At 43.5% G+C, this 20,515-nt stretch overlaps 2 protein-coding genes across 3 annotated transcripts; both read left to right on the forward strand.

The window, feature by feature from the left end:
* Positions 1-108: 108 nt before the first annotated feature.
* On the forward strand, positions 109-8,630 carry alg9 (ALG9 alpha-1,2-mannosyltransferase). Of its 2 annotated transcripts, XR_003412189.2 has the most exons (16): positions 109-490; positions 1,115-1,250; positions 1,462-1,596; positions 3,035-3,105; positions 3,261-3,349; positions 3,520-3,655; positions 4,053-4,140; positions 4,342-4,447; positions 4,605-4,727; positions 4,845-4,999; positions 5,141-5,270; positions 5,508-5,655; positions 5,940-6,069; positions 6,475-6,605; positions 7,323-7,562; positions 7,848-8,630. XR_003412189.2 is itself a non-coding variant. In XM_027031839.2 (15 exons), exons 1-15 carry the CDS (start codon positions 291-293, stop codon positions 7,444-7,446), a joined length of 1,902 nt encoding a protein of 633 aa, XP_026887640.2. In that variant the 5' UTR covers positions 109-290; the 3' UTR covers positions 7,447-8,630. The 2 variants fall into 2 exon arrangements, 1 of the variants encoding a protein (XP_026887640.2); XM_027031839.2 differs by having other exon boundaries at positions 7,323-8,630.
* A 2,861-nt stretch (positions 8,631-11,491) lies between these two features.
* On the forward strand, positions 11,492-20,383 carry ppp2r1ba (protein phosphatase 2, regulatory subunit A, beta a). The gene is made up of 15 exons (XM_027031830.2): positions 11,492-11,601; positions 12,952-13,042; positions 13,147-13,247; positions 13,353-13,585; positions 14,143-14,290; positions 14,655-14,810; positions 15,372-15,486; positions 15,610-15,680; positions 16,594-16,728; positions 17,159-17,332; positions 17,628-17,688; positions 18,289-18,443; positions 18,689-18,831; positions 18,916-19,007; positions 19,109-20,383. The coding sequence occupies exons 1-15, from the start codon at positions 11,524-11,526 to the stop codon at positions 19,123-19,125; spliced, it is 1,770 nt and encodes a 589-aa protein (XP_026887631.1). The 5' UTR covers positions 11,492-11,523; the 3' UTR covers positions 19,126-20,383.
* Positions 20,384-20,515: the final 132 nt, after the last annotated feature.

Below are 20,515 nucleotides of genomic sequence, written 5' to 3' on the forward strand. Positions count from 1 at the left end.
GAATTATTATGCTTTTAATTTATAATTGTAGTAACTGGGACTGCTTATGTTATGTGCCAGTATTCAGCATGGTATGGTTTCGGAATGTGAATGGCCGGTCCCCACTGTTTAGTTACAGCCAGTGTCCCGGGGACACGTCCCTACTATAGGACCTTTAAGTGCACTTCTGAGTTAAATGTATATGGTATAAGAACGAGTGCAGTTAATCGATATAGATTTTTGGCAGGATAAAAGAACTTTAGCTCAAATTTCGAGGCGGTGTAACGTGTCGTTACATTCCCCAATCAAATATGGCCGAATGCGGTAAACTGAAGGTAATCGTGAAAGGGCTGCCAGTAGAAAACATGGCGACCAAGGCAGTCCGTCAGCGAAATAGACGGGGAAGCAAACAAGATTCTAGCAACGCGAACACTTCAGCTGTCAGTGAAAGCCGAATCGCAAAGGACGAAAAGGGTGTCGATGACAGTAAATCAAATGATCTACGAAATGAGTGAGTAACGAAAAATAGTCTGTTTGTCGTTGAACATGAATTATTTTGATTGACAGGACTGTGCTAGCTTGCTAGTAATGTGTAATGATGTGTCCTAGCTAGCTAGTAACCTACCAAACTCCGAAAACGCACACTTCGCTCTGAAACTTGCTCAAAGTCAAAGAGCTGCATATCGTAGCTATTTGTTTATTCGATAAGTCATTCCTCACTCTCAAATTCTCAAATCTCTCTAGGATTGTTAATTTCACTGGTAGCGCGGCTATTTCATTCATTCATTCATTCTGTCACAGCCTAGCTTGTAGTATACTTCCCGTGAGACCATGTCACAGTCCTTTATTTTATTAATTTACCAGTTTGTACATTAAAAATTACATGTAAAATAACATAAATAATGTAGGTACTTGGAAATCTTAGATGGGCGCGCACACATCGTAGCTAGAACGATGAATTTTCCTTTATAGTACGCGTCAGTTAAAACGCGTTACAATAAAAATACAACGCTTATCCGATACAAAAGACACGCTCTAGAGATCCCCTGCGTTGTTAGCTAGCAAACTACACTGGTTGATTCTTAAGAGTTTCTCCAGATATCACCTCCTATGCTCCACCCGTATACCATTTCAGGTCGTCCAGCAAGGCAGGGCAGGTGTGGGCCCCTGAGGGCTCCACGGCCTTTAAGTGTCTGGTGTCAGCCCGTTTCTGTGCAGCCTTGCTCAGCAACATCTCGGACTGCGACGAGACCTTCAACTACTGGGAGCCAGTAAGCTGATCTGGCCAATCCCAACTTGGCCTTGCACCTGGCCTTTCTCTACTTCACGTAAAAGTCCCTCTACCGAGCTGGTTTTAAGTTAGCACATGGAGACTTTTGGTTTGTTTGATGGGTCAAAATGTATGGCTGAGATAAACTAGACCATACATTAATTTTCGGTTTGTATATGACATTATGAAGCATTTTTCTCCATTTTTTTCAGACTCATTACCTGTTGTATGGGAAAGGCATGCAGACGTGGGAGTACTCTCCAGCTTATGCCATTCGCTCCTATGCCTACCTGTGGCTCCATGCCCTACCTACTTGCTTTCATGCCAAGATTTTGCAGACCAACAAGGTGAACGAAATGGGCCTTTGTTTGTATCCCGGTGTGACATGCCCCACATACCGCAAGCCTTCTCTCTGTTCTGTTATGTCCAGTTATATGATCTGAATATGATCTGCTGTTTGGGTCTGTGACATTTTACAGAAGTCAAAGAGCCCATATTCTTCTTTTATTCTGTTTCATATTTTCCCTGTTTTCAACTTGCAAAGTTTGTGAGGCTTTATGTTCCAAAGCCAGTGATCATTTTTATTCAACAATTTTCCCAACTCTCTTTATCCCTGTTTCTGCACCTTAAAGACGGATATAAGATAAATGAGCTCTGTTTTGATTGACTGCCATGTACTGTGCCTGAATCCAAAAGCCCTCATGCTGCATCCAAGATCAAGTGGGAAATGGGATGTTTCTGACTCCCAAGCAGGAAAAATCTATTTGAACAGCCAGTCATCTCATAATTCCTACACAGAAAGTCAGGTGTGGGTTTTGTTTTGTTTTTTTGGTTTTTTTGAGAACTCCAACTTCTGATTTGAGATTCTGTTATAACACTTCAAAATGGCAGTGCTCACAGTAAAAAAGTAAGAACAACAAATAATGCTTTTTTTTTTTTTTTTTTTTTTTTTTTTTTTTTTTTTTTTTTTTTTACTTTTAAGCACTTTTTCAAGTTTCAGATTATATATGAAATCACAAACTACTGGTTGGTACTTTGGTAATTTTCTGCAAGATTTCTTTGAACAAAGTGATGTCACAATTTTTGGAGCAGTTGATGATGTATTATCGAAATGTCTTAACAAATAAAAAAACATGTAAATGTTTTAAGTACGAATTTCCAAGTTGGAAAAATTAGAGCTCCCAGTTGTCAAGAATGTAGCATCTGAGCTATAACGTACCTGAGCACACCAGTGTATGTGGGCAGGGCTGCACTGCTTTGTGCTAAATAGGTAGAGATATGAAAATGAGTTTGTTCTTTTTTGACATGAGAGATTTCAAAACAAGCTGTTTTTGCAGCTTAGATTTTATGTATGGACTAGGGAAGTGAATGGTGTGTTTTGAAACATAAACAATATTTACATATTAATTCAAAATTATTTTTCATGACAGCAAGGGAAGTTCAATTTTCCATGATGGAGGATCTTTAAAACTTAGTTTCACATATTGTTGTGGTTACTTCAGATTGCATGGTCTGTATTTATAATTAAGGTATTGTCATTGATTTTATCATCCCGTTAGGCCATGAAAATGCAATACTTGATCTGTGGAAAACAAAAATCGCCTGAGAAGTAGATGAACTGATGTCCAGTTGAACCTGTGGAGCTAAACAGAGTGAAGGATAGCACAGTTTGGAAGCTTCTTTGCCAGGCAGTTTCAGCTCTAACATCATTGTCTATTTGAATTTAGCTTTCTGCTCATTTTACATGACCCATTTGCTATGGTGCTGACTCCCATTTCGTTTCAGGTCCTGGTGTTTTATTTCCTCCGCTGTGTGCTGGCGTTCACGTGTTGCGTATGTGAGCTGTACTTCTACAAGTGAGTGTGACATGCTGTACGCTGTTTGACTTTGTACGTAGCAGCAATGTCTTGGATGGGTTTTTCTGTATTTACTTGCCACTGGTTTGGCTGTGATGATACTGTATCAGGCTGTGATGATACTGTATCAGGCTGTGATTTCCTGTTAACTGAAGGGCTGTGTGCAAGAAGTTTGGCCTGCACGTCGGTCGCCTCACGCTGGCCTTCTTGGTCCTAAGTGCGGGAATGTTTTGCTCCTCTGCAGGTGTGTTTGGCAAACATAAACACATTAAACCCAGTAAACTACATCTACGATGGAGGTTAATTATGAATTGGTGAGAGAGAATTTTAGTGCCATGATGATGCAAGGATATAGAAATGTTGTACTCGAGATGCATTTGTGTTCGTGCGTGCGTGTGTTCATTATCCTTTCAGCGTTTCTGCCCAGTACTTTCTGCATGTACAGCACATTGGTTGCTATGACTGGCTGGTTCCAGGGTTGGTCCAGCCTGGCAGTCCTGGGCATTGCCGCAGGGACCATCGTGGGCTGGCCCTTCAGTGCCCTGCTTGGGTGAGCTCCGGACAGCAGACTCCCTGTCCCTTCTGCACAGCTTTGATGTTGAGAAACTGAAGCAGGAATAAGTAGATTTGTTGGGGAGGAAAAAAGCAGACATTTGCAATTTGCATTTGGACTATTCAATGGTTTGCACCAGAAAGAACTTTGACACAAAAAATATGAAATATATAATGAAATAATGATGAGTTCAAACAGTAATTTACACTAAGCGTTTTGCATGTTGTCAGTACAATGCATACAATATTCAAATAGTTTCTTATTTATTGTTGATTTAATAAAATACAAAGCCTAACAGTGAAGGTATTCTTATAACATTTGAAGGTGATTCTGCTGTAATGCTTTTCTGAACAAACCTGTATGATTGATTGTTTTTTGTTTTTTTCTTGTGCAGAATACCCATTGCTTTTGACCTACTGCTGGTGAAGAGAAAGTGGAAAAGTTTCATAACATGGGCAGTAGTGGCCCTAGTGCTCTTTCTGGTAAGGATCCTGAGATGGTTCTCTCCACCACCTCATACCTATATGGCTTGCTCAGTGCTGTGTGGCTGACAGTCATGAGAGGCTACTCCTTCCATGGATAGGAAGTGTTCCAGGTTTAAATTAATTTCTTCTTTAGTACTGGTAGAAATTTGACACTCTGAAAAGTTGATGCTGTTCTGTGACCATGTATGTTCCTCACAGGTTCCTGTTGTGGTGGTGGACACTTATTATTATGGCAAGGTTGTAGTTGCTCCTCTCAATATAATACTCTACAATGTCTTCACTCCTCATGGGCCAGATCTCTATGGTGAGCGCCTTTTAATATCCCCCCATGCATTGTTTGTTATGAAATGAGATCAAAATGGACAGCAAAGAAAAGATCTTCATTTATACCTCCTTTACTTATGAATGTGACATGAAGAAGTCATAATGAAACAGATTATTTTTCATTCTGATTCTTGTAGGTACTGAGCCATGGCACTACTATTTTGTTAATGGTTTCCTCAACTTTAACATCGTGTTTGTGTTGGCCCTGTTTTCCCTTCCTCTCACGGCACTTATGGAGGCTCTGCTTCTTAGGTTCAACGGTGAGTAAGGTGAGAGAGTGAGGGAGAGAGAGATGGATGTGTAAACTGTTTTGCCCTGTGATGTACATTTCCTGAGTGAACTCTAAATCCCATGGTTGCTTCATCGCATGGCTGCAGTGCAGAACCTTGGCCGCCCCTATTGGCTGACCCTGTCACCCATGTACCTGTGGATGGTCATTTTCTTCACCCGCCCCCACAAGGAGGAACGCTTTCTTTTCCCTATCTACCCCCTCATCTGCCTGTCTGGTGCTGTGGCCCTCTCCTCCCTCCAGGTAATATGGCACAGTCTGACATTATCCTAAGCAGTCCCAGCTACCTCAACAAAACCCTTTACTTGAGTTTTTGTAGATTATGTTTCCTCGGCGCTATAAGCTTGACGTGTGTGTGTTTGTGTGTGTGTGCGCTCCTGGCAGAAGTGCTACCACTTCATGTTCCAGCGTTATCGTTTGGAGCACTACACCATCTCTTCCAGCTGGCTGGCCCTGAGCTCTGTGCTGCTGTTTGCTGTCCTCTCCCTCTCCCGCTCGGTCGCTCTCTTCCGAGGTGAATCTGCCGTACCGTCACCACTGCCACACCGTTGCCATCTTTGCAGCTGTTCCCCTGCATCATTTCAACCCTCCTCTCGTCTTTGGTGTTCACAACCTTGTTGGACACACTTTTCATCCCAAAGCCTAAGTGTCTCCTCAAATGTTTGCGCTCGTATCCCATGGTCTCATAAACCTGCACATTTTTTATTCATTTGTTCTTTTTTTGGGGGTTTGGCCTGGCGGCTTCTTGCAGGTTATCACGCGCCACTGGATTTGTATCCTGAGTTCCACCGCCTCGCCAGAGAGCCGGGCATGCACACGGTGCCCGAGGGCCGGCCTGTGAGCGTCTGTGTGGGCAAGGAGTGGCACCGCTTCCCCAGCAGCTTCCTGCTGCCCAACAAGTCAGTGTGACCTTTTTTTTTTTTTTTTTTTTTTTTTTTCCTTGTTCTCACCCATTTGTTTTTTTGTTTTTCTGCTTTTGATTCTTTGGTTCTATTTGTCTTTTTCATTTGTTTGTTTCTTTCCTTCTTTCTTTTTTCCTTCAGTTCTCTCCTGTTTTTCTTTCTTTTTTGTTTACTTCCTGTTCTCATGTTTTTTTTTTCTTTGTTTCTTTCTGTACTCACCTGTTTGTTTTTGTTTGTTTGTTTGTTTGTTCGTTCATGTATTTGTCTGCCCGTTGCACCAGTTGGCAGCTGCAGTTCATCCAGTCTGAGTTCCGGGGGCAGCTGCCCAGGCAGTTTGCCGCAGGCCCTGATGCTACACGCGTCCTCCCTACCGACATGAACGACCAGAACCGGGAAGAGCCGTCCCGATATGTGAGTGGGCCCCTCAGCCCCGTTCTCGCTTAGAGTGCCATCTACTGATAGAGAACACTATGCTAGATTTGGGAAAGTGCTGTGTGAAGAGGTCTAAAATACAAGACAGTATTATCATCAGTATTATCATACAGTAGTGATCTGTGTTGTTATACATGACAGTATTTGAACAGTATTATAATACATGGTACTACCACAACACAGTGTGAAGTTTCTTCATGTATAACAGCTCAGTGTACAGTGTCTTAAGTATTTTTTTCAGTAATTTCCTCCAGGCAAGGATTTAATTTCTCTTTTTTTGGGGTTCATTGGCAGTGAATACTTAATATATTGTAAAAGCACTGTGTGGCAGAGGGGCCTATGGGTGTGACTGTTGGTGGGCCGGTGGGACACTCTCGCCCCCAGGTGGAATTAAAGCAGTGCCACTACCTGGTGGACCTGGCCACTGATGCCGAGTCCCCACGCGAGCCTCGCTACACTGCCAACAAAGATGAGTGGAGCGTCATCGCAGAGAAACCCTTCCTGGACTCCTCAAAGTAAGCCTTTAAGGAAAGGGTGTGCAGGGGGGTGGTGAGAGAGCGAGCCTGTGGTTGTGTTCATTTTTCTGCTCAGGTGGTTCGAGCAGTCTGAAAGTATACTCGGGCAAATGTGTTGTTTTAGATGCCGTGTCTCATGGAGAAGTTAAAGTAGCTCTCCACAGTACAAGCTAAGTTTGAAATAAATTAATTTGGAAAGTGTCAGGTTCCCATGATTTGGCTGACTGCTGATGTTTTTATAGATGCAGGCATGGGGGTGGGTAGCTTTCTAAATTGTTGATCTCTCTCTGAATCTTACTCACAGTTGTGTTACTTTAGGTTTAATATTAAATCCTGCTGAGGTGTCATTTCATGTAGCCTTTGATATTAACTACTGTAGTGGCTGCCCTTGTCCAACAGATGGCGATCTAGTCCAGCATTAGAGTTCCATGACATCATCACTTAGGGGAGTGTCTGGTCTGTACAACCATTCCTGCTGGGTGACTGGCCTGGCCCATGGCCTTGCCGTCTGGAAATGTCTTTCACCTAGCTTACACCATTCTAGTAAATACATTTGTCACAGAGTCCAACACAGCAGGAGGCACTGCAATAATAGGCAATCAACAGGCCTCCCGTAGAACTAGGCAGACTGTAGTCCGGCCTCATGTTCCATGTACCTATGTGTCTGCAGAGCCCAAGAGATTAGGCATCTGCCTCTAACATGTCTGTCTTCCACAGGTCGTCTAGGTTCTTCAGGGCGTTCTTCGTCCCATTCCTGTCTGAGCAGCACACCACCTACAGCAGATATGTAATCCTTAAACCCCGGCGGACAAAACATGGCCGAAAGCAAACACCAGGCTGACCCGTTGTCTCTTCACCTTGTGGTGTTTTTTTGTTTGTTTGTTTTTGTTTTTGTTCCCCTACTTTCACATTCCTTCATGGCTTCTTCCTCCATCAGTTTCAGTTCATGACTAGAAGGTGAGCAAGAACCTGATGTTTTGTGATGTCATGTCTTGTCCTGCCTTCACTGTCCACCTTCTTCTGAATTCTGTGTGCTCACACGTGTGCATTTGAGCAAAAGCAACAAACCATGCAGTGTCTAACCATATTATGTCTACCACTAGCTGCCCTGATCATTGCTACTGACCCCCTCAGCTCCACTCCCTTCTCAACCATGCCTCCTCCCATTATGCACCACTGCTGACAATCTCGACCTACTGGCCTCTTCCGTACTCTTATGACTAAAGGATCTTTATTCTGCAGCCCCCTTTAAGGAGATCTCCTTGTTCACCAGGCCGGGCATGTGCATCCCCGCAATCTTGGCCTGATGTCAGACTGATGAACCGAACTCGGCAGGTCTTGGACCTTGCCACTGGTCTCAGCTGCCATCTGTGTTCACCCAGCTGGCACTGGCGCTCCAGGGAGCCCCGCCCTCCCTGGATCCCAGTGCATATGCACCCTTGCCATACCCTACTGCGACTTCACCAAACTGGCAACATCAACAGTGTGTCAGGTTCCTCCAGTCGCGCTGGCTGACCATAATTTGGCGTCCATGGAGAGTGGATGATGAGCGAGGGTCTGATGCTCGAGTGGTTCACATGATGTTGTCTTGTCCTCAATAAGAGTCATGTCAGTGTTGTGTTTCATGGAGTCTAATAAAGAGTATCTTGATGAGCATGGTGAGCAAAGACTGTTCCTCGAACTGATGAACACCAGGTGCTAATGTGTGAATATCTCTGTTTTCTTCTCTGTAACAGTCGATTTTATGGATTAGGGAAACAAATCTTGTCAGCATAAAGTGTTTATAGTGCTGACATTTGAGTATTTTTTACAATAATAGGTCACCCAGCATTCTAAAATGGCAAAGGATACATGAAAATTGGATTGGAGCCAACTAGAATAATACTGTCGCCTATTAGGTTACATTTGTAGTTAGCATTAGTGTTAGCATTGTTCCTTTAAGTTCTAGAGTTCTTTTAAGATCTAGTGAAATGTCACTTCCATGAGATGCCTGAGTGCTACTGAATAAACGTGTTTGTCACTGATTAACAGCCCTCCCTCTTTGTTGGTTCTAGAGGAAAGATTGGCCTAATGATTCACTACTGTCACTTAGACATAAATATGCAAAATTTGCTTGGAAGTGCATGTATGTAAACATGCACAAGCCTTTCTGTGTGGGTGGGGGGGGGGATGCATACATTTGGGATTGGGGATTATTAAGATGTACACAACGATGACACATTAAGCCCTGTGACACTACAGGGATCTGGGATCCTTTTCAAATCCTGCCGTTATCACTGTAGCCAGTGACGCAGGTGCCCTTTTGCAACATGGAGGGAAAAAATTTTCCAGCCCATGGCCCTTGCTGTTTGTTTCTGCCAGAATAATTTACTGCCTTTAGTGGAGGGACCCTCTCCAAATATGTGCATATACCAATAGTTGTTTTATGATTTGACTCAGGTCACGTGTTTAATCTAGCATAGCTCTGGACAATGTCATAACTGTTTTTATTATGTAATTCCTTTGTCTACTCACTGTACGACTGTGGATGACACAAGGCATTCTGGGTATAAACAGGTTTTGCTGATGAGAAATGTGTATGGGGTGAAGTTTTATGAATAGTGGCTAGATTACTTCCACATGTTTCTTTGCATACTTTCCTGACATTCTCATAACAATGTTATAGTATTAATATGACCCTTCTGGCATGACACGCCCACTTTTTGCAGTAACTGAAGTGCTTATGTTGGGAGTAGGACATCACAATAAATCCATTACTTGCAGTTATTAAATGAGTTGCTGATCCACGTTTGTCACTTTATCTCTTGTCCTTTCCAAAGGGGCCTTCCAGAAACACTTGTGTGTCAATAACAGTATAAAAACATCTTAAAGTAAACATCTTATTCAAAAATATGAATATGGTGGTGATGAGGAATTGCCTTTTCAGTCCTCCAAGCCTGTCAGGTTGTTGAATGTAGCTTTGTCTGAGGTCAAATTACTAAATCATTAGTAGCTCAGTGGTCCTTTACTTTGGCCAAGCAGAGCACCACTGACCTCCTCTGAGACGTGCAGTGGGTTCAGGAGGTCAGAGAGGTCACCAAGACGAATTAAGTGTATTGTGTCATTTGCTCATGAGCTTGTCCTCAAAGGATCAGCCACCTGGCTCTGTTGGTGTGAATCAGCGCAGCCCCAGGAATTACTCTAGGCCTCGAGCTGTTAAGATACTGGTTGTATTGTTTGTGTCACATGGGACTTTGGAGACCTTCCTTGGGTCCCTTGTAATCTGACCCACTGTGTTCTTTTGAGCTTTGGGTAAAGCCTGTTTTTGCTATGCTGATCCTGGGACCCAGTTTCCTCAACCTAAACTTTTATCTTTGTCACTATTGTGGGACCGGCAAAGTAGCCCTTACAACCATGTGGAAGGGCAACTAAAACCAGAGTGTGAGTTGATGTGTAATAATTCATTTTTAAAAATCATCAAATGAAAGCAAGCATAGCAACCTGAATAATGGATTTCAGTATGTTTTAATTGGGTGAAAATTAGCAAATGAATGGCTGACAGATGGCCCACATAAATTCTTGTCTGGATATTTTAAATGGGTCTATGATCCATTTGTTTTATGTGACCTCCTGGTTTCATTTGATGGATGTGGCATCTTAGGCTCATGAACAGGTTTCACACTGTGTTTATTACTTTGCATATGGGAAAGAATGAAAAACAATCAGCTGTCAGAACATATAACCTTCTTATGTGCACACTGCACTTGGCACCAACCATAATTTGTCATATGGCTCACAGGATATTCCCTAGAAAGGCATACACAAGAGCTTTAATTTTAAGGTTTCTTTTTATTCATGCACCCTGCAACATTGAGATCTGTTAATCAAACTTATAGGGCAGACCATTGCAAGTTAGAAAATGAATCAGCTATATGGACAAAAGTAATGTTCTACTAGTCTAAACATAAGGAGAGAGAGGTTTGGAAAGAAAAACCCTTGAACTCCAGACCAGGTTTATTTGTAACATGTACCTTTTTCAAGTTTGTACATTGTTTTGTATTTGTCCCCACTAAGGCAAAAAAAAAAAGTGTTTTGGAACCTCCGAGGTGTTAGCAGAACTAACAGTCTGTATAGTCGTGGATGGACAATCAGAGGGCCAGATTTATACAAAAATGAAAATTTTAAAGAAAAAAGGGACTTTGAGATTCAAAGCCACCCGATTCATTCCTAAAACACGGCACAGACCTTGTCATTATAACAACATATAAAAAAAATGTTAGTCATGCAATTTGAACTGTCTGAACTGAAAATAAAACACATATTGCCCAAATTTAAAATTGTGAAGTAAATGAGGCTAATGCGCAGTCAGGCATCGGCTTTTAATAGACAATGCATATTTAGACCAATCGCGGACCCTGAGGCAAACCTACAGTAGACCGCTTTATTGCCAAAGTGCAAAACGATAGCGGACAATGCGTCAGGGAAAGAACTCTGTTTCCTCTATTAGACGGACAGCATCTCAATATGTTATCTGTGGCTTCTGTAAGATATGTTTGCTGTAGCTTGGCTTACTACACTTAAAATGTATTTACTTATTTTAAAATCGTATTCTTCAGCCAGGTTTAGCGTTGACATAGCTTCATATAACCCATGTGTATATATGAAATAAATATGCTGAAGATCACAGTGTTCGTTGATTTGGCTGAAAAACATATTAATTCATACGAGAAACACTATGTCCTAAATTGTAGCATACAATTTGTTCTTATTTAGAATCACAGGTCTTAGAAATTACGAAGTTTATTGGGACTGCTGTTGCGAAGGAGCGCGCAGGTCTACCATCCAATCGGCGTGTTTTGCGCCTGTCTCGAGGTCTGAGATAGACTCCTGTGAGGAAACCCCGTAGTCGGACGCAGCACCAACCGTAACCTGATTCAAGATGGCGGGAGCTGACGGTGATGACTCTCTTTACCCCATTGCGGTACTTATTGATGAATTAAGGAATGAAGATGTTCAGGTACGTGTTCGGGCATTTTAAAACCTAAATTGTTAAGTCTGAAGTTAAGGTTGAACTAATGTGTGGTCACGTTACTGTTACTCAGGCCTGTCCCATAGCTAAGATAACGTTATATATTTCTGTCTGCTACATAGCTAGCACTGGCTAAGATAGCTAGCTTGGTCAGCTATCTACAGCTACATTATACGGCATTTAGTAGCTAGCTAGCAGTGCTAAATGGTTATTCACAACAAAAACAGAGTCTTTGGGTTCAGTAATAGGGATGTTTAGTAGTTTTATTAGTTTGTCTTGAATTTTAAGATAATGATTCAGGCCAGGTTCTTGTGATTGCTAACCTTGACTAGCTTTCCAGCTATGCTTAAGATTATGAATTGATGACACACTAGCTAAAGAACTGACTTTTTATTCTAGCTAGCTATCTTAGCTGGTTTGTTATCTTTTTATAAACTAAATGGACAGTGGTCAAAACTTCATGGCACCTAGTTAGCCAGCTAATTTATTTTGTTAACCGAACATCTAGCTGCAAGCACAACATCCATACTGAATCACTGCAGGAACTGTTTTCGCAATCTCATCTGTAAATGGTGAGGAAAAGTAAGTTAGATAAATGCCTAGGTGTCTAACTACATTAAACTGAATAAACAAGCAATTTAACGTTTCATTCTACTGATGTAATTCCAAATTGTCAGAGAGTTAGCTAGTTTTCTTAAACTTAACAGGCCTTATACCTTTCATTGCTATTGAGTGTTCACCCCTTTCATAGGAGGTGTGTGTGTGTGTGTGTGTGTGTGTGTGTGTGTGTGTGTGTGTGTGTGTGTATGTGTATACACACACACACACACACACACCGTGTTCTTTAGCTGAGCCTATCGCAGGAAATATAAATCTGCCCGAAGGCAACGTGAAAAGTTCATGGACATTTTTTTATTTTTTTTTGTATTTACAATTGTCAACACAATTGTACATTTCCTTGAGAACACAAGGACTTACAAAAATTGCATTCACTGTGCCATAAGAAATGTCAGTGACTTTTTTTTTTTAGCAGTTAACTATATGTAATGTGTTAGCCACACAGTACACTAACGTTATTTAAACATGATTCAAATTACCGTGTTTCAGGTTACCATAAAAACTTTGAACCATGAAAACTGAGTGATTATTCATTCTTCAAGGTGCATAGATAAGTCAGAATGTAATGTGCTTCCATCTATTATCAGGACATGTGGCTCGCTCACTCACTCAGCAGCCATTCATTGTTGCTTGTTTGGGTTCACTAGGTGGAACATGGCTTAATTGTGGCATAGTTTGGTTTAGTATTTTAACAGCTCTGTGTATGTTCCTAAAAAACAGTTGCGGCTGAATAGCATTAAGAAGCTCTCAACAATTGCCCTGGCTCTGGGTGTGGAGAGGACACGCACTGAGCTCCTTCCCTTCCTCACAGGTAGGCTCTTTATGAGTTATGTAACTTACCCAGAAATCTTATCAGACTTTGGCCTCACGTCAGCATGAATTGTCATGGTTAATTTTGTGCCCTGTCATGACCAGATACTATCTACGATGAGGACGAAGTGCTTCTTGCCCTTGCCGAGCAGCTGGGCAACTTCACCATGCTGGTCGGAGGTCCCGAATACGTCCACTGCCTCCTTGTAAGCCCTAAACCCTGGCATTTGCCAGGTCAAAACATGTAGCTTTTCTCCACCAAGTCTTATCTGATTGTCACCCCCACAATTCCTTTCCCCTCTGTCCCACAGCCACCCCTGGAGAGCCTTGCTACGGTGGAGGAGACGGTGGTGCGTGACAAGGCGGTGGAGTCGCTGCGCAAGATCTCGCATGAGCACTCGCCCGTGGACCTGGAGGTGCACTTTGAGCCACTGGTGAAGCGGCTGGCCAGCGGCGACTGGTTCACCTCGCGCACCTCTGCCTGCGGCCTCTTCAGCGTCTGCTACCCGCGCGTGTCCAGTACCGTCAAGGCTGAGATCCGCCAGTCAGTTGGCCTTCCACCCCCCACCCTTTGTTCTTGATAGCAACATGCTTCTCACGCTTAGGTGACCTGTATTAAATCTGCAATCCGTGCCACTATCTAAAACGGTCATGGCTATGTCACGTTTGTGTAAGACAGAGGACTGTCACACTTTGGCAGTGATGACATTGACAGCAGTGTTTAGTGTTTCCTCTGCTCTGACACACTACTTCAGCTGTTAATTGCCTTAAAAGATAAATAAGATGAGAGAAAGCAGAGTGCTTTGACTCTCTGAGAACGCAGTTTGAAACATTTGCTGCACTATATTCCATTGCATTTTTTTTACTATCTCTACATCCTTATCTGCAGCTACAGCTATCTGTTTCGTGTCTCGCAATATGATGCTTATAGACACTAGTTTCATCTTCTGGAACATCATAAGCACTTTGTTTGCACAGCTGATAAAAGACTTCTGTCCTAAACATGTAGAGGTCCTTCATCAGTCATGCAAGCAAAGTGCTTTGTGCTTCTGAATATACTAGTTGTCAAACACTTAACACAATCATGAAATTCTGTCCCAGACACTTCCGGAACCTGTGCTCTGATGACACCCCTATGGTGCGTCGTGCAGCGGCCTCCAAGCTGGGCGAGTTTGCCAAGGTGCTGGAGCTAGACTACGTCAAGAGCGACATCATCTCCCTCTTCACGGCGCTGGCTTCTGATGAACAGGTCAGGCCATCGCACCTTCCTGTGTGCACTCTGCACAAGTGGCAGGATGTGTGGCAGTTAATCTCAGCACCTCTGCGAATGACTGCCCCTTAGTTGTGTGTCGTTCATAAGCCCAGGCTGACTTGACTGACATGTTTTTGGCCAAGGCCGTTGCCTTTCATGTGGAGAACCACATAGTGGGACACGCAAGCCAGCTTGAGGTTAAAGGAGTATGTCACCCAGCATGCTAATAAGCTTTACAGTAAATGAAAATCATTGGGGTTGGCTATCTTAACACAGGTTAAGTCACATTAGTGATTAGCAGTTTGAGCATGTCTGCATGTGTAGCAGTTCTGCTGAGCTCAGGTGGTGGTGATGATTGCAGGATTCTGTGCGCCTCCTGGCTGTGGAAGCATGTGTGAGCATTGCCACACTGCTGCCCCAGGAGGACCTCGAGACGCTGGTGATGCCCACCCTGCGCCAGGCTGCCGAGGACAAGTCCTGGAGGGTGCGCTACATGGTGGCTGACAAGTTCTCTGAGGTAAGGGGCGAGAGTGGAAAGCATTGGCCTCGACTTGTTTAGATGGTGATTATAACGCATCAAAAAATCTGATTCAGTTTAACCATTTTGGCATGATTACAAATTATTTAAAAAGGAAATGCACAAATATGTACAAATGGATAAAGCGGGAATGGTAAATTTATAGATGAGGGACATGCATGACTCGCCATGAAAGCGTCTTCTCTAATGCATTCTCCTTGTAGTGCCATCGGCATGCATAAGGCATTGCTTCAAAGACGCTCGGGATTTGCATGATGTTGACTCTTGACCATGTTGAATCGATTTTAATGCCAAACGACCAGCTGCTAGACCAGGCTATATTTGCAGCAGTTAAAGGCTGCTGAACCTCCTCATGATTTATTTTGTATTCCCATTATGTAATGCATAACTTACTGATCCTTTCTTGATGCACCTATGGTCTGTTGCTTATTAGCAATAATTAATGGTCTTTGTGATTATTATTATTATTAATAGAAATAGTAGTGACTATACAGTAATAGTAATTGCTGGTGTTTTAATGGATGTTTTCTGTGAATTCAGTTACAAAAGGCAGTTGGTCCAGAAATCACCAAGAATGACCTTGTACCAGCTTTCCAGAATCTTCTCAAAGACTGTGAGGCTGAGGTGCGGGCTGCTGCCGCCAATAAGGTCAAAGGTGAATCTAAGAACCAGTTAACCTGACTCTTAACTAAAGTTAACTAAGATTAACTGCCCATAAATCAAAGTTTCTATTGTAGCTGTTTTGTTTTTATCTTTTTCTTTTTCTTTTCGCCATCAGAATTCTGTGAAAATTTACCGGAAGACAGCCGAGAGACGATCATCATGACTCACATTCTTCCCTGCGTCAAGGTACATTACTCATCCACTAACACAGTAACTGGATCCCTTCTGTATACTACCAGATTCATGTTTCTGATTTTACCTGTTCCACCCCTGAGTTTTGTACTTTTGTGATTCTGTAGGCCTTATGCTGACAGATTCTTAACCCCCTCCCTGCGATTCACAGCTTATTCATCACTCCCAAAGCTGTACATTGTGTGCTATTAGCTCAGGAAGCTGGAGCTGTCTCTTGGTCCTCTGGCAAGCACAACGCTCACTCCCATTCTGCATCTGTGCCCAGGTTTAAGCGGCTATGGTCGAGATCAAATAAGTCTGGCATACGCCGCCTCAGCCCTGACCTTCTGTTAACATGGCAAGTGCAGACCAAACTGTTGGCAAAAACGTGGGTGACAGCATTTGACAGGCTGATAGCTGCTGCTGTTGTAGCTGCTGCCTCATCTTTCCCAGTCTGCTGGTAACGGCAGCCACTGCCAGTTCCCACATAGCTCATGTTGACTCATGGCACTGTAGCAGTACGTCAGATCTTTTGTGGGATTGATGGAAGGGATTAGGTGCCTCTTGTATGCCTCTTGTGTGATTCACTCTCAAATGCCAATATCAGAATAAGAAATTAGACTCCGTGCTATTGTTTAAGTAAAAAGCCTGAACAAAGTTTGGGTGGATGCACCATCAGAGAGCACCTGAGCCAATGCTTCCTGTGGTCCCTCGTCCCCACTGATGAGCTCCATGGTACAGTAGTATTCATAGTTACAATTAAAACGGATGAATTCTGTAATTACAGGGTTTATATTATTTTATTTAGTCCTAATGACTCCTGCAATTTGAGTTGTGGGGTTTGTTCACGTTGGATTTTATACAGATGTCATATCTCATTAACGCCCCTGAGGTGTGTGTGTGTGTGTGTGTGTGTGTGTGTTGGTAGGAACTGGTTTCAGACACAAATCAGCATGTCAAATCAGCACTGGCCTCTGTGATCATGGGCTTATCGACCATCCTGGGCAAGGACAACACCATCGAGCATCTGCTTCCTCTCTTCCTGGCCCAGCTCAAAGATGAGGTAGGGAGCTCGGATCCCTGTGTGCATGCACGTACTTGACCTGGACCAGGCCTCTGGGTGGTGATCTGCGTCATCTTCCAGCATGTTGTTATAACTGCTTACTTTGATCCTGCTGCTCGCAGGAAGCCTTGAAGTGAGGGATGAATAGGCGAGTGCACTGCACTTTTCTCCTGTTTCATCTCTCTTTTCCACTCTCTGGCCAGCACACCTGCATTGCTCGTTCTTCTTAACCGGGTCTTTGAAGGCACAGACCACCTTGCTGACTGAATTGCGAAATAGAATAAAAGCTGCTCTAACTTCTCAGAAGACTCCAAGCTACTTTTGTTGGCTTGGTTCATTTTCCATAATTATTGTAACCCATGTCCCCTCTTATGTTCTCAGCAGATACTACACATGAGCTCTCTTAACCCCACACCCCCTTCCCCTCCAGTGTCCAGAGGTGCGTCTGAACATAATCTCAAACCTGGACTGCGTGAATGAGGTCATCGGCATCCGCCAGCTCTCCCAGTCCCTTCTACCCGCCATCGTGGAGCTGGCCGAGGACGCCAAGTGGCGAGTCCGGCTGGCCATCATCGAGTACATGCCCCTCCTGGCAGGCCAGCTTGTGAGTCCTGCTCCCCTCTGCCCCACTGCTGTCTTCAGTCGATATGGCCAATCCTGATGCCAGACTTTCCATCAGCGTAATCTTGCACATTAAAGGCAAAGGCCTTTAATGACAGCTGTGATGGTCACTTATGTTAATTTGGTGTCTGTGAGTGAATTGATGTTTGGTGCCGCTCGCCTGGAGAGGGGCAGTTGAACTGGGCCGACCCCTCCATGTAGGCTCCGCTCCTACACCTTGTATTGATCACGGCAGTCTGACTCGTGAGTTTGACCGCTTCTCCCCCTGTCCTCTGCAGGGAGTGGAGTTCTTTGATGAGAAGCTGAATTCCTTGTGCATGGCGTGGCTGGTCGACCATGGTATGTCCTCTCCACTGACCTCTGTTCATGCATATTCATGACACCGCTGACTGTTTCTTTGTGGCTTCCTGTAGACCTGTGGCAACCTTGGTCGCTTCCTACCTGCTATTAAGTACTCCAGTTGGTGTTCTGAAGATTGAACATTAAAGATTGCATCCATTCCCTGTCATTTGAAAATGTGCTTCAGGAGTAGTGATTGCCCCTACAGATGCATTCTGAATTTGGGCAGGGTGGTGGTAGTAGTAACCGATGATGATTGTTGTTGGTGATTTGTTAATTAATTAATAATTATTACTGTTAATAATAATAATAATAATAATAATTATAATTATAATTATAATAATAATATTATTATTATTATTATTATTATTAATAGATAAAAGTAGTGATAATTATAATAAACGATAAATTACAATTATATATTGCATTTCAGTGAATCAGTCACTGAGATATACGACACAGAAGACCCTGTAATTGCGTTGCCAGCTGGCATTTCCCCCCCCAAAGCTTATTTTGCCTAGGCTGTATATTCATTGCAATAAATGGAATAGCAGTCACACATCCTCAGTTTAATGTATAATGCACTCTTGTGCTCTGTAGTCTACGCCATCAGAGAGGCGGCCACCTGCAACCTCACAAAGCTGGTGGAGAAGTTTGGAGCGGAGTGGGCTCAGAACACCATCGTGCCCAAAGTACTGGGCATGGCCAATGACCCCAACTACCTGCACCGGATGACCACTCTCTTTTGCATCAACGTGAGTCCCTGCTCCCTCTCCACAGTTGCTGTGGCAGTGACTCAAAGCTGGGGGAGTTTAAGCAGTTTAAGATGTCTGTTTAGTGACCCGTGTGGCTCTGATGAAAACGTGGGCAGAATGTGAGTGATGTTTGAAGTGAGCAGGCCTCCTGTGTCTTCTGTCACACACCCAATTACTGCCCCTCGAGCAGATGCAAGCTCGTTTACATAAGCATTCTTGGTGGGCGTGCGTGCGGCTTTTTTCAGGCCCTGTCGGAGGCATGCGGCCAGGAGATCACTACCAAGCACATGCTCCCTGTCGTCCTCAAGATGTCCAACGACCAGGTGGCCAACGTGCGCTTCAATGTGGCCAAGTCCCTGCAGAAGATCGGCCCCGTTCTGGACAGCAAGTACGTGTGTGATGTAAAAGCTTAAAAAAAATGGGCACGCATAAAAACAGCAGACTCATCAGGGCCTTTTTTTCTCTCTCTCAGCTCTCTGCAGACTGAGGTGAAGCCAGTTCTGGAGAAACTAGCTGCAGACCAAGACATAGATGTCAAATACTTCGCCCAAGAAGCCATTAGCGGTAAGTGGCCAGTCCACCACAGTCAGGATCCTATATGCAACTTGCCAGAGTGTTGGCATCGTAGCCTCTACTGATGGTTGTGTTCTCCTTCTCTTCTCTAGTTCTTGCCCTGGCCTAATGGAGCACCTGCTGCCCTCATTACCCATGTTACTCTGACCATCATCCTGGATCATTCAATGGACTGTTTATAGGAAAGGATGCTTGTTATGTTTGGCATTCTTGTATAGAGGTGTTGGAAAGGAAACTTTTGCTTTGTTTAGGCTTGTTAGAAAATCTCTCTCTCTCTCTCTCTCTCTCTCTCAAAAAGCCGTGAATGATCCTGAATACTTCACCCTTCGTTCCAATTGTATGAACGTATACTTTTGACACACCACCAACCTCTCCCTACTACATACATACACTATTTTCATATTTTATTAATTTGCCCTCTTCACTTGCTAACACCTTCCCCCATTGGCAGCACTTTTAGATGTCGTCTTATTACTTGGTGAACTTATCTGAGAATTACTTATCTGAAAGATAGTGCAAGGTTCCAAATGATGTACACGACTGTCTTTTAGAGGGTAGTCATCATGATGATGATCATCGTGGTAAATTGGAGGTCACAGTTATAACTATATCCTTTCTAGTTCCTTTGTGCCATGAACACAAGCACAGGGCCAGGAAATACTCACTGAGTTGGCATGGCTTGCCCTGTGCATGTTGAATGTCTGGACTTCCCATTGCTGACCACAGTTTGCATTTAGCTTCTGTGTTCCCTTCTCAAGTGGCTGCTAATCCTCGACAGGTTCTTGAAAACATTGGCTGCAATATGTCCATCCCATACCATTCATATTCCAGCTCTGCAGTAGAGCCCTGATAGAAGGCTTGTGCTGAATGGGACCACTACAGATGATGTCTTGTAACGGTCATAACCGTTCAGACGGTCAAGGATGGTAGTCCTCTCTGTTTTTCTTTCAGGGCACACACAGCTGTTCTGTGCCATCAGTTACACCATACGTCTTCATAGATGATTTTTTTTTTTTTTTTTTTCCCCCCCTCTCATTGTAGTTTGGGTTTGTTCATGTTGGACAGATTTGAGTGAGACCTTTGTACGTTGTTCTCAAGCTTCTGCATGAGTCCCTATTGCTCAGAGGTAAACTGCACTGTGGCAGGCAGACCCTCCTTAGCAACAGAACGGCCGTTGTGGATCATCGAGCCCGCCCTCTAGGCCATTTGTTCCCTAATAATGCTCTGCCAGCGCTCTCATTCTCCCAAGCTTCTGACAGCAGACAGTAGTCCCTTTTGTTGTTGTGATTGTGCTTTTGGTTTTATATGAACCCACACTCCCCTCTGTCGAGGGGAGATTCAATAAAGAACCCGACAACCCAAATTTACCTTTGGTCTCGGAGCCTCCTTTAACACTGTATATTTTCCCCAAAACTTCAGTCTAAACACATTGAATGAACTTCTCCAGTGCTGGGTGATGAAGAAAAGTGATATGTTCAGTGTTGCTTTTTCTGTCACAA

The sequence above is a fragment of the Electrophorus electricus genome, chromosome 6 (genome assembly GCF_013358815.1).
Source record: "Electrophorus electricus isolate fEleEle1 chromosome 6, fEleEle1.pri, whole genome shotgun sequence".
In the NCBI taxonomy this organism is placed as follows: Eukaryota; Metazoa; Chordata; class Actinopteri; order Gymnotiformes; family Gymnotidae; genus Electrophorus; species Electrophorus electricus.